Source organism: Oryctolagus cuniculus, chromosome 1, assembly GCF_051225735.1.
Source record: "Oryctolagus cuniculus isolate XC-2025 breed Fujian yellow rabbit chromosome 1, ASM5122573v1, whole genome shotgun sequence".
NCBI lineage: Eukaryota > Metazoa > Chordata > Mammalia > Lagomorpha > Leporidae > Oryctolagus > Oryctolagus cuniculus.
In genome coordinates, this window is record NC_142867.1 from 503,632 (window position 1) to 524,808 (window position 21,177).

Here is a 21,177-nt window from a genome sequence, read left to right on the forward strand (position 1 = left end):
GGTGTGCGCGTGTGTCTCCCCAGGTGTGTGTGGTGAGCGTGTGTCTCCCCAGGTGTATATGCTGTGAGCGTGTGTCTCCCCAGGTGTGTGTGGTGTGCACGTGTGTCTCCCCAGGTGTGTGTGGTGTGTGGTGTGTCTGTCTCCCCAGGTGTGTGTGGTGTGCGCGTGTGTCTCCCCAGGTGTGTGCGGTGAGCGTGTGTCTCCCCAGGTGTGTGTGGTGTGCACGTGTGTCTCCCCAGGTGTGTGTGGTGTGTGGTGTGTCTGTCTCCCCAGGTGTGTGTGGTGAGCGTGTGTCTCCCCAGGTGTGTGTGGTGTGCACGTGTGTCTCCCCAGGTGTGTGTGGTGAGCGTGTGTCTCCCCAGGTGTGTGCGGTGAGCGTGTGTCTCCCCAGGTGTGTGTGGTGAGCGTGTGTCTCCCCAGGTGTGTGCGGTGTGCACGTGTGTCTCCCCAGGTGTGTGTGGTGTGCGCGTGTGTCTCCCCAGGTGTGTGTGGTGAGCGTGTGTCTCCCCAGGTGTATATGCTGTGAGCGTGTGTCTCCCCAGGTGTGTGTGGTGTGCACGTGTGTCTCCCCAGGTGTGTGTGGTGTGCACGTGTGTCTCCCCAGGTGTGTGTGGTGAGCGTGTGTCTCCCCAGGTGTGTGTGGTGAGCGTGTGTCTCCCCAGGTGTGTGTGGTGTGCACGTGTGTCTCCCCAGGTGTGTGTGGTGTGAGCGTGTGTCTCCCCAGGTGTGTGTGGTGTGCACGTGTGTCTCCCCAGGTGTGTGTGGTGTGAGCGTGTGTCTCCCCAGGTGTGTGCGGTGTGAGCGTGTGTCTCCCCAGGTGTGTGTGTGGTGTGAGCGTGTGTCTCCCCAGGTGTGTGCGGTGTGCACGTGTGTCTCCCCAGGTGTGTGTGGTGAGCGTGTGTCTCCCCAGGTGTGTGTGGTGTGCACGTGTGTCTCCCCAGGTGTGTGTGGTGTGCACGTGTGTCTCCCCAGGTGTGTGTGGTGTGCACGTGTGTCTCCCCAGGTGTGTGTGGTGAGCGTGTGTCTCCCCAGGTGTGTGTGGTGTGCACGTGTGTCTCCCCAGGTGTGTGTGGTGTGCACGTGTGTCTCCCCAGGTGTGTGTGGTGTGCACGTGTGTCTCCCCAGGTGTGTGTGGTGAGCGTGTGTCTCCCCAGGTGTGTGTGGTGTGCACGTGTGTCTCCCCAGGTGTGTGTGGTGTGCACGTGTGTCTCCCCAGGTGTGTGTGGTGTGCACGTGTGTCTCCCCAGGTGTGTGTGGTGTGAGCGTGTGTCTCCCCAGGTGTGTGTGGTGTGAGCGTGTGTCTCCCCAGGTGTGTGCGGTGTGCACGTGTGTCTCCCCAGGTGTGTGTGGTGTGCACGTGTGTCTCCCCAGGTGTGTGTGGTGTGAGCGTGTGTCTCCCCAGGTGTGTGTGGTGTGCACGTGTGTCTCCCCAGGTGTGTGTGGTGTGCACGTGTGTCTCCCCAGGTGTGTGCGGTGTGAGCGTGTGTCTCCCCAGGTGTGTGTGTGGTGTGAGCGTGTGTCTCCCCAGGTGTGTGCGGTGTGCACGTGTGTCTCCCCAGGTGTGTGTGGTGTGCACGTGTGTCTCCCCAGGTGTGTGTGGTGAGCGTGTGTCTCCCCAGGTGTGTATGGTGAGCGTGTGTCTCCCCAGGTGTGTGTGGTGTGCGCGTGTGTCTCCCCAGGTGTGTGTGGTGTGCACGTGTGTCTCCCCAGGTGTGTGTGGTGAGCGTGTGTCTCCCCAGGTGTGTGTGGTGAGCGTGTGTCTCCCCAGGTGTGTGTGGTGAGCGTGTGTCTCCCCAGGTGTGTGTGTGGTGTGCGCGTGTGTCTCCCCAGGTGTGTGTGTGGTGTGCACGTGTGTCTCCCCAGGTGTGTGTGCGTGTGCACGTGTGTCTCCCCAGGTGTGTGTGGTGTGAGCGTGTGTCTCCCCAGGTGTGTGTGGTGAGCGTGTGTCTCCCCAGGTGTGTGTGGTGTGAGCGTGTGTCTCCCCAGGTGTGTGTGGTGAGCGTGTGTCTCCCCAGGTGTGTGTGGTGTGCGCGTGTGTCTCCCCAGGTGTGTGTGGTGAGCGTGTGTCTCCCCAGGTGTATATGCTGTGAGCGTGTGTCTCCCCAGGTGTATATGCTGTGAGCGTGTGTCTCCCCTGGTGAATGGTAGGAGTCCATGTCCTCCCCAGTGTGTGTGCTGTCTCCCCTGGTGAATGGTAGGAGTCCAAGTCCTCCCCAGTCCTCCCTTCCGAGCGGAGAACCTGGGCAGCTGTGGGTGTCAGCTTTCCCGTGCTCAAGGACTGGGGTCTAGCCAGAGACCCTTCCGCTGTGAGATGGCTGGGGTCTGAGCCGGGCGGGTGGGCTCGGGGGACCGTTGCTGCTCAGCTCTCTTTCTGGAGTGAGGCACCTCTCGGGCCTGATATGATTGGCTTTTTTTATTTTTTATTTTTTTTAAGATTTTATTTATTTATTTGAGAGGTAGAGTTATAGACAGAGATAGAGAAAGAGCGATCTTCCTTGCTGGTTCACTCCCCAAGTCGCCCCAGCGGCCAGAGCTGGGCAGATCTGAAGCCGGGAGCCAGGAGCTTCCTCAGGTCTCCCACGTGGGTGCAGGGGCCCAGGCACTTGGGCCATTTTCCACTGCTTTCCCAGGCCACAGCAGAGAGCTGGATGGGAAGTGGAGCAGCCGGGACTAGAACCAGCGCCCCTGTGGGATGCCGGCACTGCAGGTGGCAGCTTTACTCCTTATGCCACAGTGCTGGCCCCTCCTGCCTGATGATGAGCGGAGTTCAGGTGCACCGTCGCAGGCACACACAGAGGGGAGGAGCCTCTCTCACACCTGGGTCTCGTTGCGTCTTGGCATGGCGGTGCTGTAGGACCAGCTGTGACCTGTGGCCTGGATGCACATGCCAGGCTCTGGGGGACAGGGCTGTGCCCGGGGCCAGGTGCTTCCATGTGCTAAGAGGTGCAGCCTCCTGTGGTTCCCAGGACAGTTCAGTTAATAAAAAAATCAGTGTGGGGGCCGGCGCTGTGAGGTAGCGGGTTAAGTCACCTCCTGCGATGCTGGCATCCCATATGGTCACTGGTTCGAATCCCGGCTGCTCCACTTCCGATCCAGCTCCCTGCTATGGCCTGGGAAAACAGTGGAAGATGGCCCAGGTTCTTGGGCCCCTGTACTTGTGTGGGAGACCCGGAGGAAGCTCCCTGGCTCCTGGCTTCAGATCGGCTGCTGGCTCTAGCCGTTGCGGCCATCTTGGGAGTGAACCAGTGGATAGAAGCCTTCTCTGCCTCTGCCTCTCTGTAACTCTGCCTTTCAAAAAATAAAATAAATCTTTAAAAACAAAAATTAGTGGAAACTGAGGACAAGATGTATTGTGTTCGTAGAAGGTGACAGGGCTGGGAGCATTTTTCTGCCTAGGCTGTTTGTGTGTTTATGACATCATTCGTGGGCCGCACAAAATGATCAACTGAAAGATTAGCCTGCCATAGATTTATGGAGTTTTGAGTCCCATCTGTGGCTGCTTGGCAGGGCCAGACCAAGTGACCTCACAGGCCTTCGCCGCCCGCAGGCTGGGCCTCGCCTGGCCTGACGGATCGGCCCGGGCCTCAGGGCCCTGGGAGGTGACTCCTTCGGGAACATCCGGGGGGCTGTCACTCAGGGCGGGGCTTCGCAGCAGGGTGTCACACAGGACGCGCCTGCAGCGTCCCCTGGTCACAGTGACACTCCTCACGGTGGGGGTGGGGCAGCGTCGGAGAACGGCTGGGTCCCTGCACACTAGTGCCCTTGGCTTTGCTGCCCTTGGCAGCGGCTTTGCTGGACACCCAGGGCAGCAGCACAGTGCGTCCTGTGTGCGCATGAGCAGTCGTGCCCTGCTGTGGCTGCCGCGTGGGCTGTTACAGGTTCCCAGGGCTGTTTTCTCCCCATCTCTCCCCCTCTCCTCCTCCCCCCCTTGGGCATCCTGCCTTCCACGGACGGGCAGAGGGACAGAGGGAGAGACAGAGATCTTCCACCTGACTCCCCAAGTGACCACAGGTGCCAGGGTTGGTCCAGGCAAAGCCAGAGCCGGGAGCTTCCCCCAGGTCTCCCACGCGGGTGCAGGAGCCCAGGCACGTGGGTCCTCAGTGCTGCTGTCCCAGGCCACAGCAGGGAGCTGGATGGGGAGCGGAGCCGCCGGGACTCCAGCCTGGTGCGCGTGCGAGGCTGCTCTCGGGAGCTGTGCCACAGCGCTGGCTCCTTTTCTTGTGCTTTTTCTGGCACCAAAAACCAATTATTTTTGATTTTATTTTTTTAAAATATTTAGTTATTGACCTGAAGAGTTACAGAGAGAGAGAGAGGCGGCCAGACAGACAGGAGAGATCCTCATCTGCTGTTTCACTCCCCAGCACAACAGCCAGGACTGGGCTAGGCAGAGCCGGGAGCTTCCCCCAGGTCTCCCACGTGGGTGCAGCGGCCCAAGCACGTGGGTCATCGCTGCTGCTGTCCCAGAAGTGGACACACAATGGCGCCCCTGCGGCATGCCAGCATTGCAGGTGGTGGCTTTACCCACTGTACTACAACTGGCCCAAAGCAGTTATTTTTAAAAACATGTCTCTTCTGTAGTCTTTTTTTTTTTTTTAAGTTTATTTATTTGAAAGGCAGAGCAACAGAGAGAGATCTTTCATCCACTGGTTCACTCCCCAAATATTCATAACAGCAAGAGCTGTGCCACCCTGAGTCCAGGAGTCAGAAACTCTCCTTGGACTCCCCCGGGGGTGGCAGGGACCCAAGCCCTTGGGCCATGGCTGCTGCCTCCCAGGGTGCATCAGCAAGGAGCTGTTACTGGAAGCAGCGTTGCTGACCCTCAAGCCCGGTGCCCGAGGACGGCCGCTCACGCCCTTACCACCCCTCCTCCAAGACCGAGCCCCGAACTGCGGCAGGGTGAGCCCCTTGCTTGGAACAGCCGCGGTGCTGTGCCTGGCCGTCGTCTCGTGGGAGCGCAGTTCCCTGCTGGCTTCCAGTGGCCTGAGTGCCCGTGCCATCTGGCCAGGCCCTGGGCTGCTCCCGGACGCTGGGGGCAGGGCTGTGCCTGGTGTGCAGTCTTGGGGGCTCTGGGCTGACGTGGTCCTTCCTCTTCCAGTCTACGCCTTCGCCATCGGCAGACCTGCTGGGTCTAGGGGCCGCGCCTCCGGCCCCTGTGGGCCCCCCCCCCTCCTCTGGCAGCGGCGGGCTGCTCGTTGACGTGTTTTCAGACTCGGCTTCTGCGGCTGCTCCTCTGGCTCCTGGCTCCGAGGACAACTTTGCCAGGTAGGCAGCTTCCTGTGTCCCGGTGGCAGCTGGCATGGCCGTGGCCAGCTGGATGGAGCAGAGAGCGGTGATGGACGTGGTGGTCTTCCTGGGACCTGCCCTGCCCCTGCTTGGCAAGGTGGCGAGACACCCCGGAAGCCACGCCAGCCCCAGGATGTGCTGCTTGAGGCCGTGTTGGCCGTGTTTGGTCCCTGGGCCCCTCTGCTCCGACGCCCCGTGGACTTGCTCTTCCTCCCCTCCCCCGCTGCGGCTCAGGCTGCTTTCCCTTCCCCTCTGCCTCAGCTCGTCGGTCTCTCCTGCCTGCCGGGGTCTGCCCTGTCTCCTGAGCCGCGTTCTCTCGTGCTCCGTGGCACGTGTTTCCCACAAGGTCTCCGCTCAGCTCTCTGCTCCTGAGCCCCTGGGCCTCCCGGCTGCCCAGGCTGCTCTGCTGCTGTCCCGTTTCAGGCCGCCTGTGTGCAGCTGCTCGCACCCGTGGCCTGGCCTGCGGCTGCTGTTGGGCTGGTACCGTCTATTCCTCCCGGCGCTCTCTGTCCTCGTCTCAGCCTGGCCTGGCGCCGTGAGGCCCTCTGCCCTGCGGGGCGGCTCAGGTGGCCAGCCCTGTCCTGGTGGGGGCGGGAGGTCCTCAGGAAGTGGCACTTTGTCCCTGCGGTGGGGCTGTAGGGGGGCCCTGAGGTGGGGCTGTAGTGGGATTCCTGAAGTGGGGCTGTAGTGGGACCCTGTAGTGGGGCTGTAGTGAGGTGGGGCTGTAGTGGGATTCCTGAAGTGAGGCTGTAGGGGGGCCCTGAGGTGGGGCTGTAGTGAGGTGGGGCTGTAGGGGGGCCCTGAGGTGGGGCTGTAGTGGGATTCCTGAAGTGGGGCTGTAGTGGGACCCTGAGGTGGGGCTGTAGTGGGATTCCTGAAGTGAGGCTGTAGTGGGGCCCTGAGGTGGGACTGTAGGGGGGCCCTGAGGTGGGGCTGTAGTGAGGTGGGGCTGTAGTGGGGCTGTAGTGAGGTGGGGCTGTAGTGGGATTCCTGAAGTGAGGCTGTAGTGGGACCCTGAGGTGGGGCTGTAGTGGGATTCCTGAAGTGAGGCTGTAGTGGGGCCCTGAGGTGGGACTGTAGTGAGATGGGGCTGTAGTGGGGCTGTAGTGAGGTGGGGCTGTGGAGGGACCCTGCAGTGGGGGTGTAGTGATTTGAGGCTGTAGTAGGACCCTGTGGTGGGGCTGTAGTGAGGTGAGGCTGTAGTGGGACCCTGTGGTGGGGCTGTAGTGAGGTGGGGCTGTAGTGGAACCCTGAGGTGGGGCTGTGGTGGGACTCTGTGGTGGGGCTGTCGTGGGACCCTGAGTTGAGGCTGTAGTAGGATTCCCGAGGTTTTCAGCTGTTCTGTTTCTTGCCGTTTCTGTCTCCCTGGAGACTGACTTCTGCCACCTTTGGAGGATGAGAAGAGGCCCTCAGGCGGGAGCAGCCGAGCACCCAGGTCTGGGTGGTGGCTGTGTGGAGACCGGCAGGCTGTGTCCAACTTTCTCAGCCTGCTGTATCTGCAAGTCAGTGGGGTTTGGGAATATTCCAGATCCTGGGCCAGGACCCCCCCCCCGGGGGGGGGGCACTGTTTGACCAGGCTCGGGTCGGTGTTTCTGCAGCTCCCAGGTGTCCTCTTGGGAGGAAGGCTCGGTGGGAGGGGGCTGGGGGCTGGGGGGTGCTGGCAGCCCGGGGGCCTGTCCCTCCGTGCCCAGAGGCCTCTAGCAGCTGCCCCCTTATCCCACAGGGTGTGCTCGTCTCTCCTCTCACACTGGACAGCCTGCAGGCCTGCCCTCGGTGCTGTCTCCTGGGGAGCTGAGCTGGGTTCCGCGGGGCCTCAGCACTCGCAAGGCGGTTGTGGCTTTGGTGGAGCCGCGGAGGCCCCTCCCCCCGGCTGTGGTGTGCTGAGCCTGCCAGGCTGTGTGGCTGCTGGGGGAGGCCACTGTCCACAGCCTTACAGGTGGCCTTCATCTGCCCCTCAGATCCATCCGGGTCAAGGAGTGGCTGAGGTGACCATTTGACTAGCCAGGCACAGATGCCGACTTGGACCATGACCATGACGGCGGCCAGTTCAGAGTGGCTTAGTCCAGACCCACTGTGCGCCTGATGTGGCGCGGAGCCGGGTGGTCCGTTGTGGCCAGTTCCAGGGGAACTGACCCCGATGGGCCTTGGGCAGCTGTCGAGGCTGAGGAAGCTGCTAACTTGTGAAGCCCTGGAGTGGGAGGGCTGTGGGTGGCTCGGCAGGTGTGGCCTTGAGGACTTGGGGCAGCTGTGGTCTTTGGAGGGTGTGTTTGTGTGGGGCCCCTTGTCCCCGTGGCTCCTGGGGGCACTGCAGAACCCCCCAAGCCCTGTGAGGCTCCGAGGGCTGCCAGGGTGTCGCAGGCCCCCGTGACCCGCCACCCCATTGCTTCCTCTGACCTCCTTCTGTGCCGTGTGCCGTAGCCCTGACCTGGTTGTACCCGGGCCAGTTTCTGCAGAGCCAGCAAGCTGTACGACACTGAGAGTGGGTCTGCGAGAAGCCACACTCGGCTCTGCATGGGCGATGGTGGTTCCTGGGGGGGGTGGGGGCGTTGTCGGCCACAGGTCCCCCACCCGTCCAGGGCAGTGCAGTGCACGTACGCGTGTTCTCAGGAAGAACCCTCTGCACGCTGCCACTGCCACCTCCTTGCCCGTCCTCCCCGTGGTCTTGAGCAGTGGCACAGCAGGGCTGTGCGAGGGTGCAGGCAGGCTGTGGCACCCACCTCAGCCCCTCCCCTCTGGGTCCCGACTCATGGTGCCGAGGTTCCTGCTAGAGGGAGGCGGCAGCCGTGAGCTCCCTGGGAGCAGCGTGGGGAGGACCTGGGGGGCGGGGCATTCTGAGACTCCACCTGGATGGACGTCCTCCTGGAGACGCCGAGGGCCAGCAGCGAGGAGCTCGCCCCGCGGCCTGCTCTCCTCGTGGCCGCCTGAGGACATCCTGGGGCCGTTGTCTGCCCCCTCCTGTCCAGTGTCCCGTGGGCTTTCTTGGACTTTGTGCTTCAAACTCCCTTCTGAAACAAATCCTTTTTTTTCCGTGGGTGGCTTTGAGTGACACATCTTGTTCCTTTTCCTTTAGGTTTGTGTGTAAAAATAATGGTGTATTGTTTGAAAATCAGCTGCTTCAAATTGGACTTAAGTCTGAGTTTCGGCAGAATTTAGGTAGGTGTTTTAATTACTTCTCTTTATTTATTTACTTACTTATTTATTTATTTTTTAAATTCTGAGAGAGGGAAACAGGGAGAGAGGTCTTCCATCTGCTGGTTTACTCCCCAAATGGCCACAGCAGCCAGGACTGGGACAGGCTGAAGCCAGGAGCCAGGAGCTTCTTCCAGGTCTCCCACGTGGGTGCAGGGGCCCAAGCACTTGGTCCATCGTCCACTGCTTTTCAGGCCATAGCAGAAAGCTGGATTGGAAGTGGAGCAGCTGGGACTTGCACCGGCGTCCACGTGGGAAGCCATCACTGTGGGCATTGGGTTACCCCACTATGTCACAGCACCGGCCCCGCAATTACTTGTTTTTAAAAGTATGAGAAATGGCCGGCGCCGCGGCTCACTAGGCTAATCCTCCGCCTAGCGGTGCCGGCACACCGGGTTCTAGTCCCGGTCGGGGCGCCGGATTCTGTCCCGGTTGCCCCTCTTCCAGGCCAGCTCTCTGCTGTGGCCAGGGAGTGCAGTGGAGGATGGCCCGGGTGCTTGGGCCCTGCACCCCATGGGAGACCAGGAAAAGCACCTGGCTCCTGGCTCCTGCCATCGGATCAGCGCGGTGCACCGGCGTGCCGGCCGCGGCGGCCATTGGAGGGTGAACCAACGGCAAAGGAAGACCTTTCTCTCTGTCACTCTCTCTCTCACTGTCCACTCTGCCTGTCAAAAAAAAAAAAAAATTAAAAAAAAAAAAGTATGAGAAATATTTGCGAGTTTTCTATTCAGATGTTAACATCTAGGATATGTGAATTCTTTCATACAATTCAACAGTAAGAAAATAACCCAGCTGGGGCCGGCGCTGTGGTGTAGGGGATAAAGCTGCCGCCTGCAGTGTTGGCATCCCACGTGGGTGCCGGTTCGTGTCCCAGCTGCTCCTCTTCCAATCCAGCTCTCTGCTGTGGCCTAGGAAAGCAGAAGAAGACGTCTCAAGTCCTTGGGCCCCTGCATCCGCATGGGAGACCCGGAGGAGGCTCCTGGCTCCTGGCTTCGGATCGGTACAGCTTTGGCACAGCTCCAGCTGTTGCTGTCAATTGGGGAGTGAACCAGCGGATGGAAGGCCTCTCTCTCCCTCTCTCTCTGCCTCTACTTCTCTCTGTAACTCTGACTTTGAAATAAATAAATAATTCTTTAAAAAAAAAAAAAGAACCCAGCTAAAAGTGGGCAGACTGAAATAGACACGTGTGCAGGGAGGACTCAGGTGGCCCAGACGCCGAGAGGAGCGGCTCTGAGACCACTGGTGGCACCTTCCTGCCTGTCAGGACGGCGCCCAGCAGGCCGCGAGCCGCAGCTCCAGGGGGCTGCAGGTGTGGGGACGTGAGGGGTTCAGCTCCGTGGCAGGTGGCGTGAGGCCCCTGGCGCAGGGGCAGGGTCCCCGCGAGGCCAGCACTTCCACTCGGGGCCTGGGGCCCGTGCCGGAAGGGCAGAGCAGGGTTCTGAAGGGGGAGTTGTGCACACGCTCCTGCAGCGGTGGGCACTGCTGGGCCGAGACCGTACTGCTGCCGGCCTGGAACAGGCGTGTGCCCTGAGGACGTCGTGCCCAGCACAGGGCCTTGGACGAGTCAGCTTCCCGGGGGCCTGGAGCCGGGGAGTGGGCGTCCTGGTGGGGCAGGCTCGGGGTGGGGAGACGATGTGGCCGACTGTGCTCAGTGAGGACGGCAGATGAGAGCTCAGGTGGATTTGCTACGATTTTGAATAAAGCAAGGGCAAAGCCTTTGAGCCAGAAAATAACACTCTGGAGCTGCTGTGGAGGTGGGGCCCCGGGAGCCGGGTGTGGGGCGCTGCACCGAGCAGCTCCCCCCTCTCACGGGAGGCAGCTAGGGTCCGTTTACCCCTGGTTTCTTGTGGGTCCTTGTGACCGTGTGTGGTTTTTGCTTGTTTTTACAGTGTAACAAAGTGCTTGTCCTTTTTGAACGTTTCCTTTCCCTTTCTGAATTCGAAGGCCAGAAAAATGCCTGTAAAGATGGGTGTAAAGGTTTTATTCTGATGTAAACATTTTTTTAAAAACATTTATGTATTTGTTTGAAAGGCAGAGTGACACGGAGAGACAGACAGAGAGAGAGAGCGTCCATCCACTGATTCACTCCTGGCCTGGGCTCGGCCAGGCTGAAGCCAGGAGCCTGGAGCTCCCTCCGGGTCCCCCGCGTGGGTGCAGGGGCTCAGTTCTTGGGCTTCCTCCACTGCTTTCCCAGGCGCAGTAGCAGGGAGCTGGATCAGAAGTGGTGCTCAGATAGGATGCCGGCGCCACAGTTGGTGGCTTTACCTGCTGTGCCACGTGCCGGCCCGTGGTGTAAGTGGGCGCCTGTGTGGTCCTTTGCACCCACAGGAAGGACCGCAGCCACGGCCCAGCAGAGGAGAGGCGACCTCTGTGTCCGGCCCTGCTGGATGTTTTTGTTCGCGCGGAGAGGGAGAGGGAGTGGGAGATGGGCAGTTTCTATCCCACGCCTGCAGCAGTTGGGCTGGGCCATGGCGGGAGCCAGGGGGTGACGGAGCCCCCCCTCCCCCCGGGGGGGGTGCAGGCACCCAGCTGCTGGAGCCGCCGCCTCCCGGGGTCTGCCGCAGCAGGAGGCTGGAGCCCGGCGCTGTCTTCAGTGCTGGGCCGGGCGCACGGCTGTCACAGGCGACGGCGCTGACCGTGCACTCGTCTCTGCTTCCAGGTCGGATGTTCATCTTCTACGGCAACAAGACCTCCACCCAGTTCCTCAGTTTTACTCCAACACTAATCTGCTCAGACAGCCTGCAGTCTGATATCCTTGGCTCCGCGCCCCCGCCCCCGCCCCCAGACAGGGCTGGGACAGAGGCTTCTGGGGGAAGTTGTAACTTCTTCTTCTGTTTTTAAATTAAAGTAGCCAGACATTTCCAGGTGCTAGAGAAACCTCAGGAGATCTCTTCCGTGTCAAAGCTAGCATTTGGTCAGATGCACCTAAGGACCCTGCTCCCTGCCGTCTGGCTGCCCAGAGACACGTGTGTCCTCTGCCGTCTGGCTGCCCTCAGGCATGCGTGTCCTCTGCCATCTGGCTGCCCAGAGACACGCGTGTCCTCTGCCGTCTGGCTGCCCAGAGACACGCGTGTCCTCTGCCGTCTGGTTGCCCAGAGACACGCGTGTCCTCTGCCGTCTGGCTGCCCAGAGACACGCGTGTCCTCTGCTGTCTGGCTGCCCAGAGACACGCGTGTCCTCTGCCGTCTGGCTGCCCAGAGACACGCGTGTGGGACCGGGGCACGTTCTTGCAGCTGCTGCTGCGTGGGTGATGGCAGCGGGGCCACGGGCCACTCGCTCCCCTCTGGCCGCTCTCACGAGTGTGTGTGCACACCACAGCCGCGGGCACGCAGTGAAGACGCCGGCACAGCCCAAGTGCCGTGTGGAAGGTGGGGGCAGCCGGGCCCCCGGCTCCTCTCTGCAGTCCTTAACGCTCACACAGCTGAACCTGCAGACCAAGCCCGTGGACCCGACGGTGGACGGGGGCGCCCAGGTGCAGCAGGTGGTCAACATCGAGTGTGTGTCTGACTTCACAGAGGCGCCGGTGCTCAACATCCAGTTCAGGTGAGGGCTGGCGGCCGCGCGGGCAGCTCGTGGGCCTGGCAGGGCCGTGCTCGTGCTGAGCAGGGGGCCTCCCTGGCCGGGGTCTCACAAGTCCCCACGGTCTGCAAGCTCAGGGTCTTTGGAAACACGAAGGGGTAGGTGTGGGTGTGAGCGCTGTGGGGTTCAAGTCCAGGAAGCGGAAGCACAGTGAGCCACGCAGGGGCGCGCGGGGGGGGGTCCCTGCTCTCAGCAAAGCTCTTTGTCTCCGCCTGGAGAGAAGCCACACGCACGCCTCAGAGGATTGGGGCCTGGGCGGGGCTGCCCTGGGCCCAGCACCTGGCCTGCACCAGCCAGCCTGAGTGAGGGGGTGGACGGGGGGTGCGGCTCCCTGCGGCCCCCCACTCAGGGACGCTCCGCGGGGCTCCTGTTGGCTGCATGGCCGGCGGCAGCTCCTGGTTGCTGAGGGCGTGCGAGGTGTGTCTGCCGGCCGCTCCCTCTCACGTCTGCTGCTCACAGGTACGGGGGCACGTTTCAGAACCTGTCCGTTAAGCTGCCCGTCACCCTCAACAAGTTTTTCCAGCCCACAGAAATGGCTTCTCAGGATTTCTTTCAGCGCTGGAAGCAGCTGAGCAAGTGAGAGGGCGGGGCTGTCCATCGGGTGGGCGGGGCCTGGGCGTGTGGGGGCAGGCGGGCAGTCCAGTGGGGAGAGGGGCCTTGTCCCTGCCACCAGGACTAGCGCCTTGGCTCTGTCCCGCAGCCCACAGCAGGAGGTGCAGAACATCTTCAAAGCCAAGCATCCCATGGACACGGAGATCACTAAAGCAAAGGTAGGCGTCGTGGGGACAGTCACGGGCAGGCACCGCCTGGGGCCCGGCGCCCGGCGCCCAGGTCCCGACCGTGCTGTTTCTTTGGACAGATCATTGGGTTTGGTTCTGCACTCCTTGAAGAAGTCGATCCTAATCCTGCCAACTTCGTGGGAGCTGGGATCATCCACACCAAAACTACCCAGATCGGATGCTTGCTTCGCTTGGAGCCGAATCTGCAGGCCCAGGTGAGGCCTCTAGGGGGAGCTGCTCTGGCGCTGGTGAGGGCCGCGGGGGCTGCTCTGTCCCAGGTGCTCCACCCTGCTGGTCCACGCCCTTTCCAGCTCCCCACAGGGCACCTTGGGGCAGGCCCGGCCCTGGGCCGGTGGAGGGGCCCTGTGATTGCCCGTGTTGCTCCCAGGTGGGCAGTGCCCACAGATGTGGCTGCTGGCTCCTGGTTGGGGGCACAGTGAACTCTGAGCGAGGCCGCACAGGGCCACACCCCATGTGCCGCGGGCGGTTGTCCTGGTCGGACATGGCGCCTTCACCTCTGCCCGTGTCTGGGGCTCTGGCTTCTGGGGCGCAGTGGCAGCCCAGGGCTGGCCGAGTGAGGAGGGCCCCTGCGGGGAGCCGCGTGCTGCCCCCGCTGACCGGCTGCGTCCTGTTTCAGATGTACCGACTCACGCTGCGGACGAGCAGAGAGGCCGTCTCCCAGAGGCTGTGTGAGTTGCTGTCGGAGCAGTTCTAGCCGGCCCGGCAGAAGGCGGCCGTGTCTCGTGCATTTCTCGTCCCTGTGCTTTGTCCTTGCTCCCTGGCCTGCGGCCACTGGACACGGGCCTCCCAGCCCTGCGCCTGCAGCCCTGTCCCCGTGGCCACGCGTGGGACGCACTGTGTGTTGTAAGAAGGAAAGCTGAGTGTGGACTACAGGGGCCTGCCCCGTCCAAGGAGAGCCCGGATCCTGGGACCAGTTTTTATAGAAATCAAGGCAGTCTGTGGCTCAGTCTGTACATTAAAGGGAAATTAGAAGTTTGAATGAAAATGGAGATGTTGTCGAAGTTTGGTTCAGAATCACCGTTCTCCAGGCCCGTGTCTGCCCTGGGGCAGCAGTGTTGGCTCCATGGAGGCCAGGCCGACCCTTTGCTGTTGGCTGCCCTGGGGGTGATGCCTGTGGGGGGGGTGCTCCCTGTCCCTTGGGGGTGGGGCACTACTGTTGGCTGTCCTGGGGGCGATGCCTGTGGGGGGGCTCCCTGTCCCTTGGGGCGGGACACTGCTGTTGGCTGTCCTGGGGGCGATGCCTGTGGGGGGGCTCCCCGTCCCTTGGGGCAGGGCACTGCTGTTGGCTGTCCTGGGGGCGATGCCTGGCGGGCACTGCTGTTGGCTGTCCTGCAGGCGTCCTCACACACTCAGGGAGGGACACATTTGCTGCAGCCCTGACTGGCTGCTCTGGGTGCACTTTCCGTCTGGAAGCTGGGAGCGTGCTGAATTGTGTGCCTTTCCCAGCACCAGTGCTGTGGGGGGGCTCCTGGCTCTGGGGGCGAGGACCTCGCTCACTGTTGGGTTTCCCGTGGCTGTGCTGCCCCCAGGGCTCTGCTCAGGACCTGCAGCTTTGGTCGGTTTTGTCCAGGCCACCCCTGCAGCCTGGGTGCAGACCTGCGTCTGTGCAGTTGGAGGAGAGAGGCCTCGGTGTGCACCCTGGGAGGTGAGGGTGGCAGCCCAGATGCACGAGATGCCAGGCCCCGGCCTCCTGCTGGGCTCTGTGCAGTGGGGTGGAGGAGGGGCTGCTGGAGGGGCCCCCCATGCACCACACCAGGGGCCGTCAGCAGGCAGCCTCTCTGCATAGACAAGTGTGAGCACCCTTGTCTCGAGGGGAGGGGGCTTCCCACCCAGCCCTCGCGGCCCCGCCCCAGGGGCTGCCTGGAGTGTCGGGCACCAAGGGTGCAGGGAGCCATCTGCCTGGTGCAGCCAGTCCTCCAGCACGTGCTGGGAGCAAGAGTGACTCCTGGTCCAACCGTCCGTCTCCGGTGTGTGGCTAAGCCTTCCAGAACACTCCCCAGCCTTGGGCCTCCCTAGTGCTGAGTGCACCCCAGGTCTGCAGTGTGCAGGGGTGAGGTGGCCCTTGCCTGGGGCTCCCCGTGAGCCAGCCGTGGGTGTGGACAAGAAGGGTCTCTGAGGAGGGTGGCCTTCACCAGATATTGGGAACAGTCCTGGGGAGGGACGGGCCCCAGACCAGAGGGGCATCCCTTCCTGTCCCGGACCTGCCTGGGCCCACCCCGGCGGCAATGCTGGTGTCACACAGGCAGTGCTCACGGGTCAGCCTCTGTGTCTTGTCAAGAACCAGTTTATTGGAATTTAATCACCCACAGGTGCTGGCTGCCATCCTGCCCGCCTGGGCTGGGTGCTGCTGTCCTGCTGCCCCCACCCTCCATGGCTCTGGGGAGGCCTCATCTGGTACCTCTGGGGCCTGCCTGTGCCTCTTGCCCCACCTGTCATGCCCAGGTGCTCACAGCCTGACTACTATGTCCAGGGGTCTGCTGGAGACTCCTCTGTCTGCTGCGCGGACTTCAGGCTGGGAGTGAGGGTGGGCAGAGGACAGGGCCAGCAGGAAGCGTGTGTGCACCCAGGAGGGCCGGTGGTTTGTGCCTCATTCTGCTTGGTGGGGGTCCGGCCTGGCAGGTGCCCCAGGTGATGCGTGTCTGAGGGCTCTCCTGAGGCACTGCAGGCCAGAGGCCGTGTGGCCGAGGAGTCTGGTCCGCGCTAGTCGCAGCTCCAGGGGCCGCATGCACAGCTGGTGAACACCTGCAGGGGGAGCAGGAGCGGCTGTCCCGGTGCGCTGGGGTCTGGGCAGGGCAGCTCCAGCTGCTGCTTGTGGGAGCTGACTGGGTGGCAGCAGCTGCAGTGGGTGTCCACCTGCTGGCTCTCGAAGTTGAAGCTGCCAGGGAGCGGGGGTCAGGTTGCTCAGGAGGGTGTCTGCACCACAGCCCCCTGCCCTCCTCCTCCGCCCTGGAGGAGGAGCACTCTGCGGCTGACCCCGCCCTGCCCCCCCCACCCCCCAAGGTTGCAGTGGCCACAGGACACCGGGTGGGAGCATGGGAGGTGTGCGGGCCAGGAGCTTACCTGGTGGAGGAGGCACAGGCGCCCTCACAGCGGGTCACCGTCACGTTTGCCCTGCACCCCTTGTAGGTGACCTCCTGCTGCTGCTCCCGCACACTGCACACCCCTGGGGGACAGGAGGGGCTGTCAGACAAGCTTGGGTGCAGCAGTTGAGCAAAGAGGGGAGGAACCCACTGGCTGCTAGAGCACCCAGAGTGACACCCCTCACCCACAGCCCAGACCCCACAGCTTTGCCCAGGAGCAGGGCCTGTGCCTGCTAGGGGAGCACCAGTATCCCCAGAGGGGAGACGGTCTCACTGGTCGAGGAAGACTGGAGTAGGTCCCTTGGTCTGGGCTCCTTCCTGGAGGGGTGGTTTGAAGTGTGGGCCACCACTGTGACAGGCAGCATGGGCGCGGGGACAGTGCAGAACAGGTGGACAGAGGCAGGTGACAGCCACGCTGGCGTTAGAAACTGCCCGTGTGGGGCCCAGCTTTGGGGCTCAGTGGATTAATCTGCTGCCTGTGATGCTGGCGTTCCTTATGGGCACCGGTTCAAGTCCCAGGTGCTCTGTTTCTGCTCCAACTTGCTGCTAATGCGCCTGGCAAAGCAGCAGCAGATGATTCAAGTGCTTGGGTCTCTGCCGCCCACACGGGAGACCTGGATGGAACTCCCGGCTCCTGGCTTCAGCCTGCCTCAGCCCTGGCTGTTGCACCCATTTGAGGAGGGAACCAGTGGATGGAAGACTTCTCCTTCTCTCCCTCTCTCTCTGTGACATTGCCTTTGAAATAAATTTACGAGAAATTGCCCCAGGCCAAGAAGCGGGCTTTGCCTGTATGCCCCTCCCATCCTGTGCCAGGCTGAGTCCCCACAGCCTTGTGGAGCCCGCCTGCTGCGCTTCTGCCTCTCAGGAAGATGGGTGGGAGACGTGGGGGGTCTCCTCCCACGAAACACCCAGCAGCACCCGAGTCCGCATCTCATGCAGAGACTCAAACCAAGATCCATCAGCCTGATGGAGGCTGCGAGCTGTTGGTGGTTGTGGCTGGGTGCCCAGTAAGGAGCACCCAGAGTGACGGGAAGGGCACGCACAGAGCATGGCGTGAAAGGGCCCCAGCGGCAGCCTGAAGCGCGGGGAGCCCATGTCCTCAGGCACAAGGACAGGTGGAGGCTCTGAAACCCAGAGTGAGCGCCTGCGGTGAGCGGCAGCCGCATCCCTAGTCCAAGGCAGCCGCCAGCAGCCACCTGGCTGGGACACTGGCCTGCACTTCTGTCCCGTTTGCAGCCCGCATCGGGTTGCGCTTGGAAGCCCCAGAGCTCCTGCCAGGCGTCCCAGAGGGTGGTGGTGGAAGGCAACCTGGGGCAGGGGATGGGGCCCTGAGGGGAGGGTATGACTACAGCAGGGACATGGGACAAGGCTGAGCCAGGTGCAGGAAAGAACAGAGACCCAGAATGGGGCAGGGGGCTCCTGGGTGCCTGCTTCAGCCGTGGGAGTTGCAGGGAGAGGGATAAGATTGAGAGAGAAGGGAGCAGGTCCAGGGAAGTCACTAAGGAGACCCAATGATTGGGCAGCCTAGGGACAGTGTGGACTGTCCTGGAGATGACTGGGTGCTGTCCAGAGCGGAGAGGGCCGTTCAGCAGGTGTTGTGGGGAGTGGCAGAAATGACACTGACCTGATGAGACTGCAGAGGAGACCCAGGGGCTTCCAGTGGAGAAGGACCCTGCAGTGGGAGCAGGGGAGCTCCCACTGGAGTAGACGGAACTGGTCAGGAGCGTGGAGGTGGCCGACGGGCTGGCGTCAGGAGGCAGGGTGGTGAAGTTTCCGGCTGGAGTGCTGGGGATGGCCGTCACGCCCAAAGTGGATGACACAAGGCCAGGTGTGGGGGCTTGGGAGGTGAGGGAGGTAGACTGGGACGTGGTGGACAGAGAGGATACAGTGGAAAGCGGGGTGCTGGCTGTAGTCCTGGGTGTGGACAGGAAGTCCACAGGGCTGGAAGGGGGGACATGGGATGGGGTGGAAGACACAAGGACAGTGGTGATGAGAGGCGAAGCAGATGAGGGAAAAGATGGCGTATTAGGAGGCGAAACGGAGGCACTGATGTGAGTGGAGGCAACTGAGGAAGATGGCCAGGTTGAAATGGACGAAGGCCAGGACAGAGTCAGAGGAGTGGTGGGAAACGGAGACAAGGAGGCTGGGCTGTGAGTGGTGGTTGACCACAAGGGAGGAGCCTCGGAGGAAGAAGAGCTAGAGAGGGCAGCAGAAGACACAGAAGATGTGGACGGGTGTGGTGTGGGCACGGAGGAGGGGAGAGAAGAAGTGGGCCAGAGAGTAGAGGAAGGAGGGCCAGAAGGAACAGAAACCTGACTGGTGACAGGACTTGTCACAGGCGTTGCAGAAGACGAGAAACTGGACCATGACTGTGTCGAGAAGGAAGTAGAGGTCCTGGCAGTGCTGAGTGAGCTGTGGGCTTCCGTGGTCCCAGTGGTGGACACAGTGAATAGTGGGGCTGTTTGTGGAGGGCTTGTAGGCTTGACGGTTGTAGCTGGTAGTGGTCTGCTGGTGGGCGTGGGGGTGTATAGGGATGAGGTGGTCTCTGGTGCTGTCGGAGTGGTCAGCTCGTGAGAGGTGGTCGTGACCGAAGCAGTGGACAGCGAGGGAGAACTTGTGGGCAGTGAGGTCTCCTGGCTTGAGGATGTAGGAAGCGTGCTGGTGGACTGGACGGGTGTTGATGTCGGGAGAACCGTGGTGTGTGCGGTGGTAGAGGCATGGACGGTGGTGCGGGATGGGGTTGTGAAGGAAGTGTGAGGACTGCTGGGTACAGACGAGGTGGTGAGGGTGGTGAGAGAGACAGTCTCTCTGGTGGTGGCTGTTGGGGCTGTGCTGGTGGTGGTGGTGGTGGTGGTGGTGGAGGTGGTAGGTGGGGCTGTGGTCGGTTGTTCGGGAGATGTGTGGGATGGGGTTGACACCACAGAGACAGAAGTCCTGGCAGTGCTGAGAGAAGTAGGAGCCTGGGTGGTCAGTGTGGTGGTGGCAGTGGAGACTGGCACTGTTTGTGGGGGGCGAGTTGGCTTAAGGGTGGTAGTAGGGGGCGTGGGGGTGTATGGGGATGAGGTGGTCTCTGGTGCTGTCGGAGTGGTCAGCTCGTGAGAGGTGGTCGTGACCGAAGCAGTGGACAGCGAGGGAGAACTTGTGGGCAGTGAGGTCTCCTGGCTTGAGGATGTAGGAAGCGTGCTGGTGGACTGGACGGGTGTTGATGTCGGGAGAACCGTGGTGTGTGCGGTGGTAGAGGCATGGACGGTGGTGCGGGATGGGGTTGTGAAGGAAGTGTGAGGACTGCTGGGTACAGACGAGGTGGTGAGGGTGGTGAGAGAGACAGTCTCTCTGGTGGTGGCTGTTGGGGCTGTGCTGCTGCTGGTGGTGGTGGTGGTGGTGGAGGTGGTAGGTGGGGCTGTGGTCGGTTGTTCGGGAGATGTGTGGGATGGGGTTGACACCACAGAGACAGAAGTCCTGGCAGTGCTGAGAGAAGTAGGAGCCTGGGTGGTCAGTGTGGTGGTGGCAGTGGAGACTGGCACTGTTTGTGGGGGGCGAGTTGGCTTAAGGGTGGTAGTAGGGGGCGTGGGGGTGTATGGGGATGAGGTGGTCTCTGGTGCTGTCGGAGTGGTCAGCTCGTGAGAGGTGGTCGTGACCGAAGCAGTGGACAGCGAGGGAGAACTTGTGGGCAGTGAGGTCTCCTGGCTTGAGGATGTAGGAAGCGTGCTGGTGGACTGGACGGGTGTTGATGTCGGGAGAACCGTGGTGTGTGCGGTGGTAGAGGCATGGACGGTGGTGCGGGATGGGGTTGTGAAGGAAGTGTGAGGACTGCTGGGTACAGACGAGGTGGTGAGGGTGGTGAGAGAGACAGTCTCTCTGGTGGTGGCTGTTGGGGCTGTGCTGCTGCTGGTGGTGGTGGTGGTGGTGGAGGTGGTAGGTGGGGCTGTGGTCGGTTGTTCGGGAGATGTGTGGGATGGGGTTGACACCACAGAGACAGAAGTCCTGGCAGTGCTGAGAGAAGTAGGAGCCTGGGTGGTCAGTGTGGTGGTGGCAGTGGAGACTGGCACTGTTTGTGGGGGGCGAGTTGGCTTAAGGGTGGTAGTAGGGGGCGTGGTGGTGGTGGGCGTGGGGGTGTATGGGGATGAGGTGGTCTCTGGTGCTGTCGGAGTGGTCAGCTCGTGAGAGGTGGTCGTGACCGAAGCAGTGGACAGCGAGGGAGAACTTGTGGGCAGTGAGGTCTCCTGGCTTGAGGATGTAGGAAGCGTGCTGGTGGACTGGACGGGTGTTGATGTCGGGAGAACCGTGGTGTGTGCGGTGGTAGAGGCATGGACGGTGGTGCGGGATGGGGTTGTGAAGGAAGTGTGAGGACTGCTGGGTACAGACGAGGTGGTGAGGGTGGTGAGAGAGACAGTCTCTCTGGTGGTGGCTGTTGGGGCTGTGCTGCTGCTGGTGGTGGTGGTGGTGGTGGAGGTGGTAGGTGGGGCTGTGGTCGGTTGTTCGGGAGATGTGTGGGATGGGGTTGACACCACAGAGACAGAAGTCCTGGCAGTGCTGAGAGAAGTAGGAGCCTGGGTGGTCAGTGTGGTGGTGGCAGTGGAGACTGGCACTGTTTGTGGGGGGCGAGTTGGCTTAAGGGTGGTAGTAGGGGGCGTGGGGGTGGTGGGCATGGGGGTGTATGGGGATGAGGTGGTCTCTGGTGCTGTCGGAGTGGTCAGCTCGCGAGAGGTGGTCGTGACCGAAGCAGTGGACAGCGAGGGAGAACTTGTGGGCAGTGAGGTCTCCTGGCTTGAGGATGTAGGAAGCGTGCTGGTGGACTGGACGGGTGTTGATGTCGGGAGAACCGTGGTGTGTGCGGTGGTAGAGGCATGGACGGTGGTGCGGGATGGGGTTGTGAAGGAAGTGTGAGGACTGCTGGGTACAGACGAGGTGGTGAGGGTGGTGAGAGAGACAGTCTCTCTGGTGGTGGCTGTTGGGGCTGTGCTGCTGCTGGTGGTGGTGGTGGTGGTGGAGGTGGTAGGTGGGGCTGTGGTCGGTTGTTCGGGAGATGTGTGGGATGGGGTTGACACCACAGAGACAGAAGTCCTGGCAGTGCTGAGAGAAGTAGGAGCCTGGGTGGTCAGTGTGGTGGTGGCAGTGGAGACTGGCACTGTTTGTGGGGGGCGAGTTGGCTTAAGGGTGGTAGTAGGGGGCGTGGGGGTGTATGGGGATGAGGTGGTCTCTGGTGCTGTCGGAGTGGTCAGCTCGTGAGAGGTGGTCGTGACCGA

General features: G+C 62.0%; 2 protein-coding genes across 3 annotated transcripts in view; one reads left to right on the top strand and one right to left on the bottom strand.

The window, feature by feature from the left end:
- The window catches only part of AP2A2 (adaptor related protein complex 2 subunit alpha 2), an 85,946-nt gene extending 72,110 nt beyond the window's left edge, over positions 1-13,836 (top strand). For both annotated transcript variants that reach the window (XM_070057148.2, XM_070057177.2), the window contains exons 15-22: positions 5,096-5,262; positions 8,354-8,436; positions 11,132-11,221; positions 11,892-12,015; positions 12,511-12,627; positions 12,752-12,821; positions 12,911-13,045; positions 13,468-13,836. In XM_070057148.2, coding sequence (XP_069913249.1) covers positions 5,096-5,262; positions 8,354-8,436; positions 11,132-11,221; positions 11,892-12,015; positions 12,511-12,627; positions 12,752-12,821; positions 12,911-13,045; positions 13,468-13,545 — 864 coding nt within the window. In that variant the 3' untranslated portion in view covers positions 13,546-13,836. The remainder of the gene's footprint in view (positions 1-5,095; positions 5,263-8,353; positions 8,437-11,131; positions 11,222-11,891; positions 12,016-12,510; positions 12,628-12,751; positions 12,822-12,910; positions 13,046-13,467) is intronic.
- A 1,281-nt stretch (positions 13,837-15,117) lies between these two features.
- Positions 15,118-20,580, bottom strand: LOC127485635 (uncharacterized). Its single transcript, XM_089323643.1, has 5 exons — positions 20,521-20,580; positions 20,110-20,284; positions 17,556-18,806; positions 15,912-16,014; positions 15,118-15,726 (listed from the first exon to the last, which is right to left on the bottom strand). The coding sequence occupies exons 1-5, from the start codon at positions 20,578-20,580 to the stop codon at positions 15,552-15,554; spliced, it is 1,764 nt and encodes a 587-aa protein (XP_089179769.1). The 3' UTR covers positions 15,118-15,551.
- Positions 20,581-21,177: the final 597 nt, after the last annotated feature.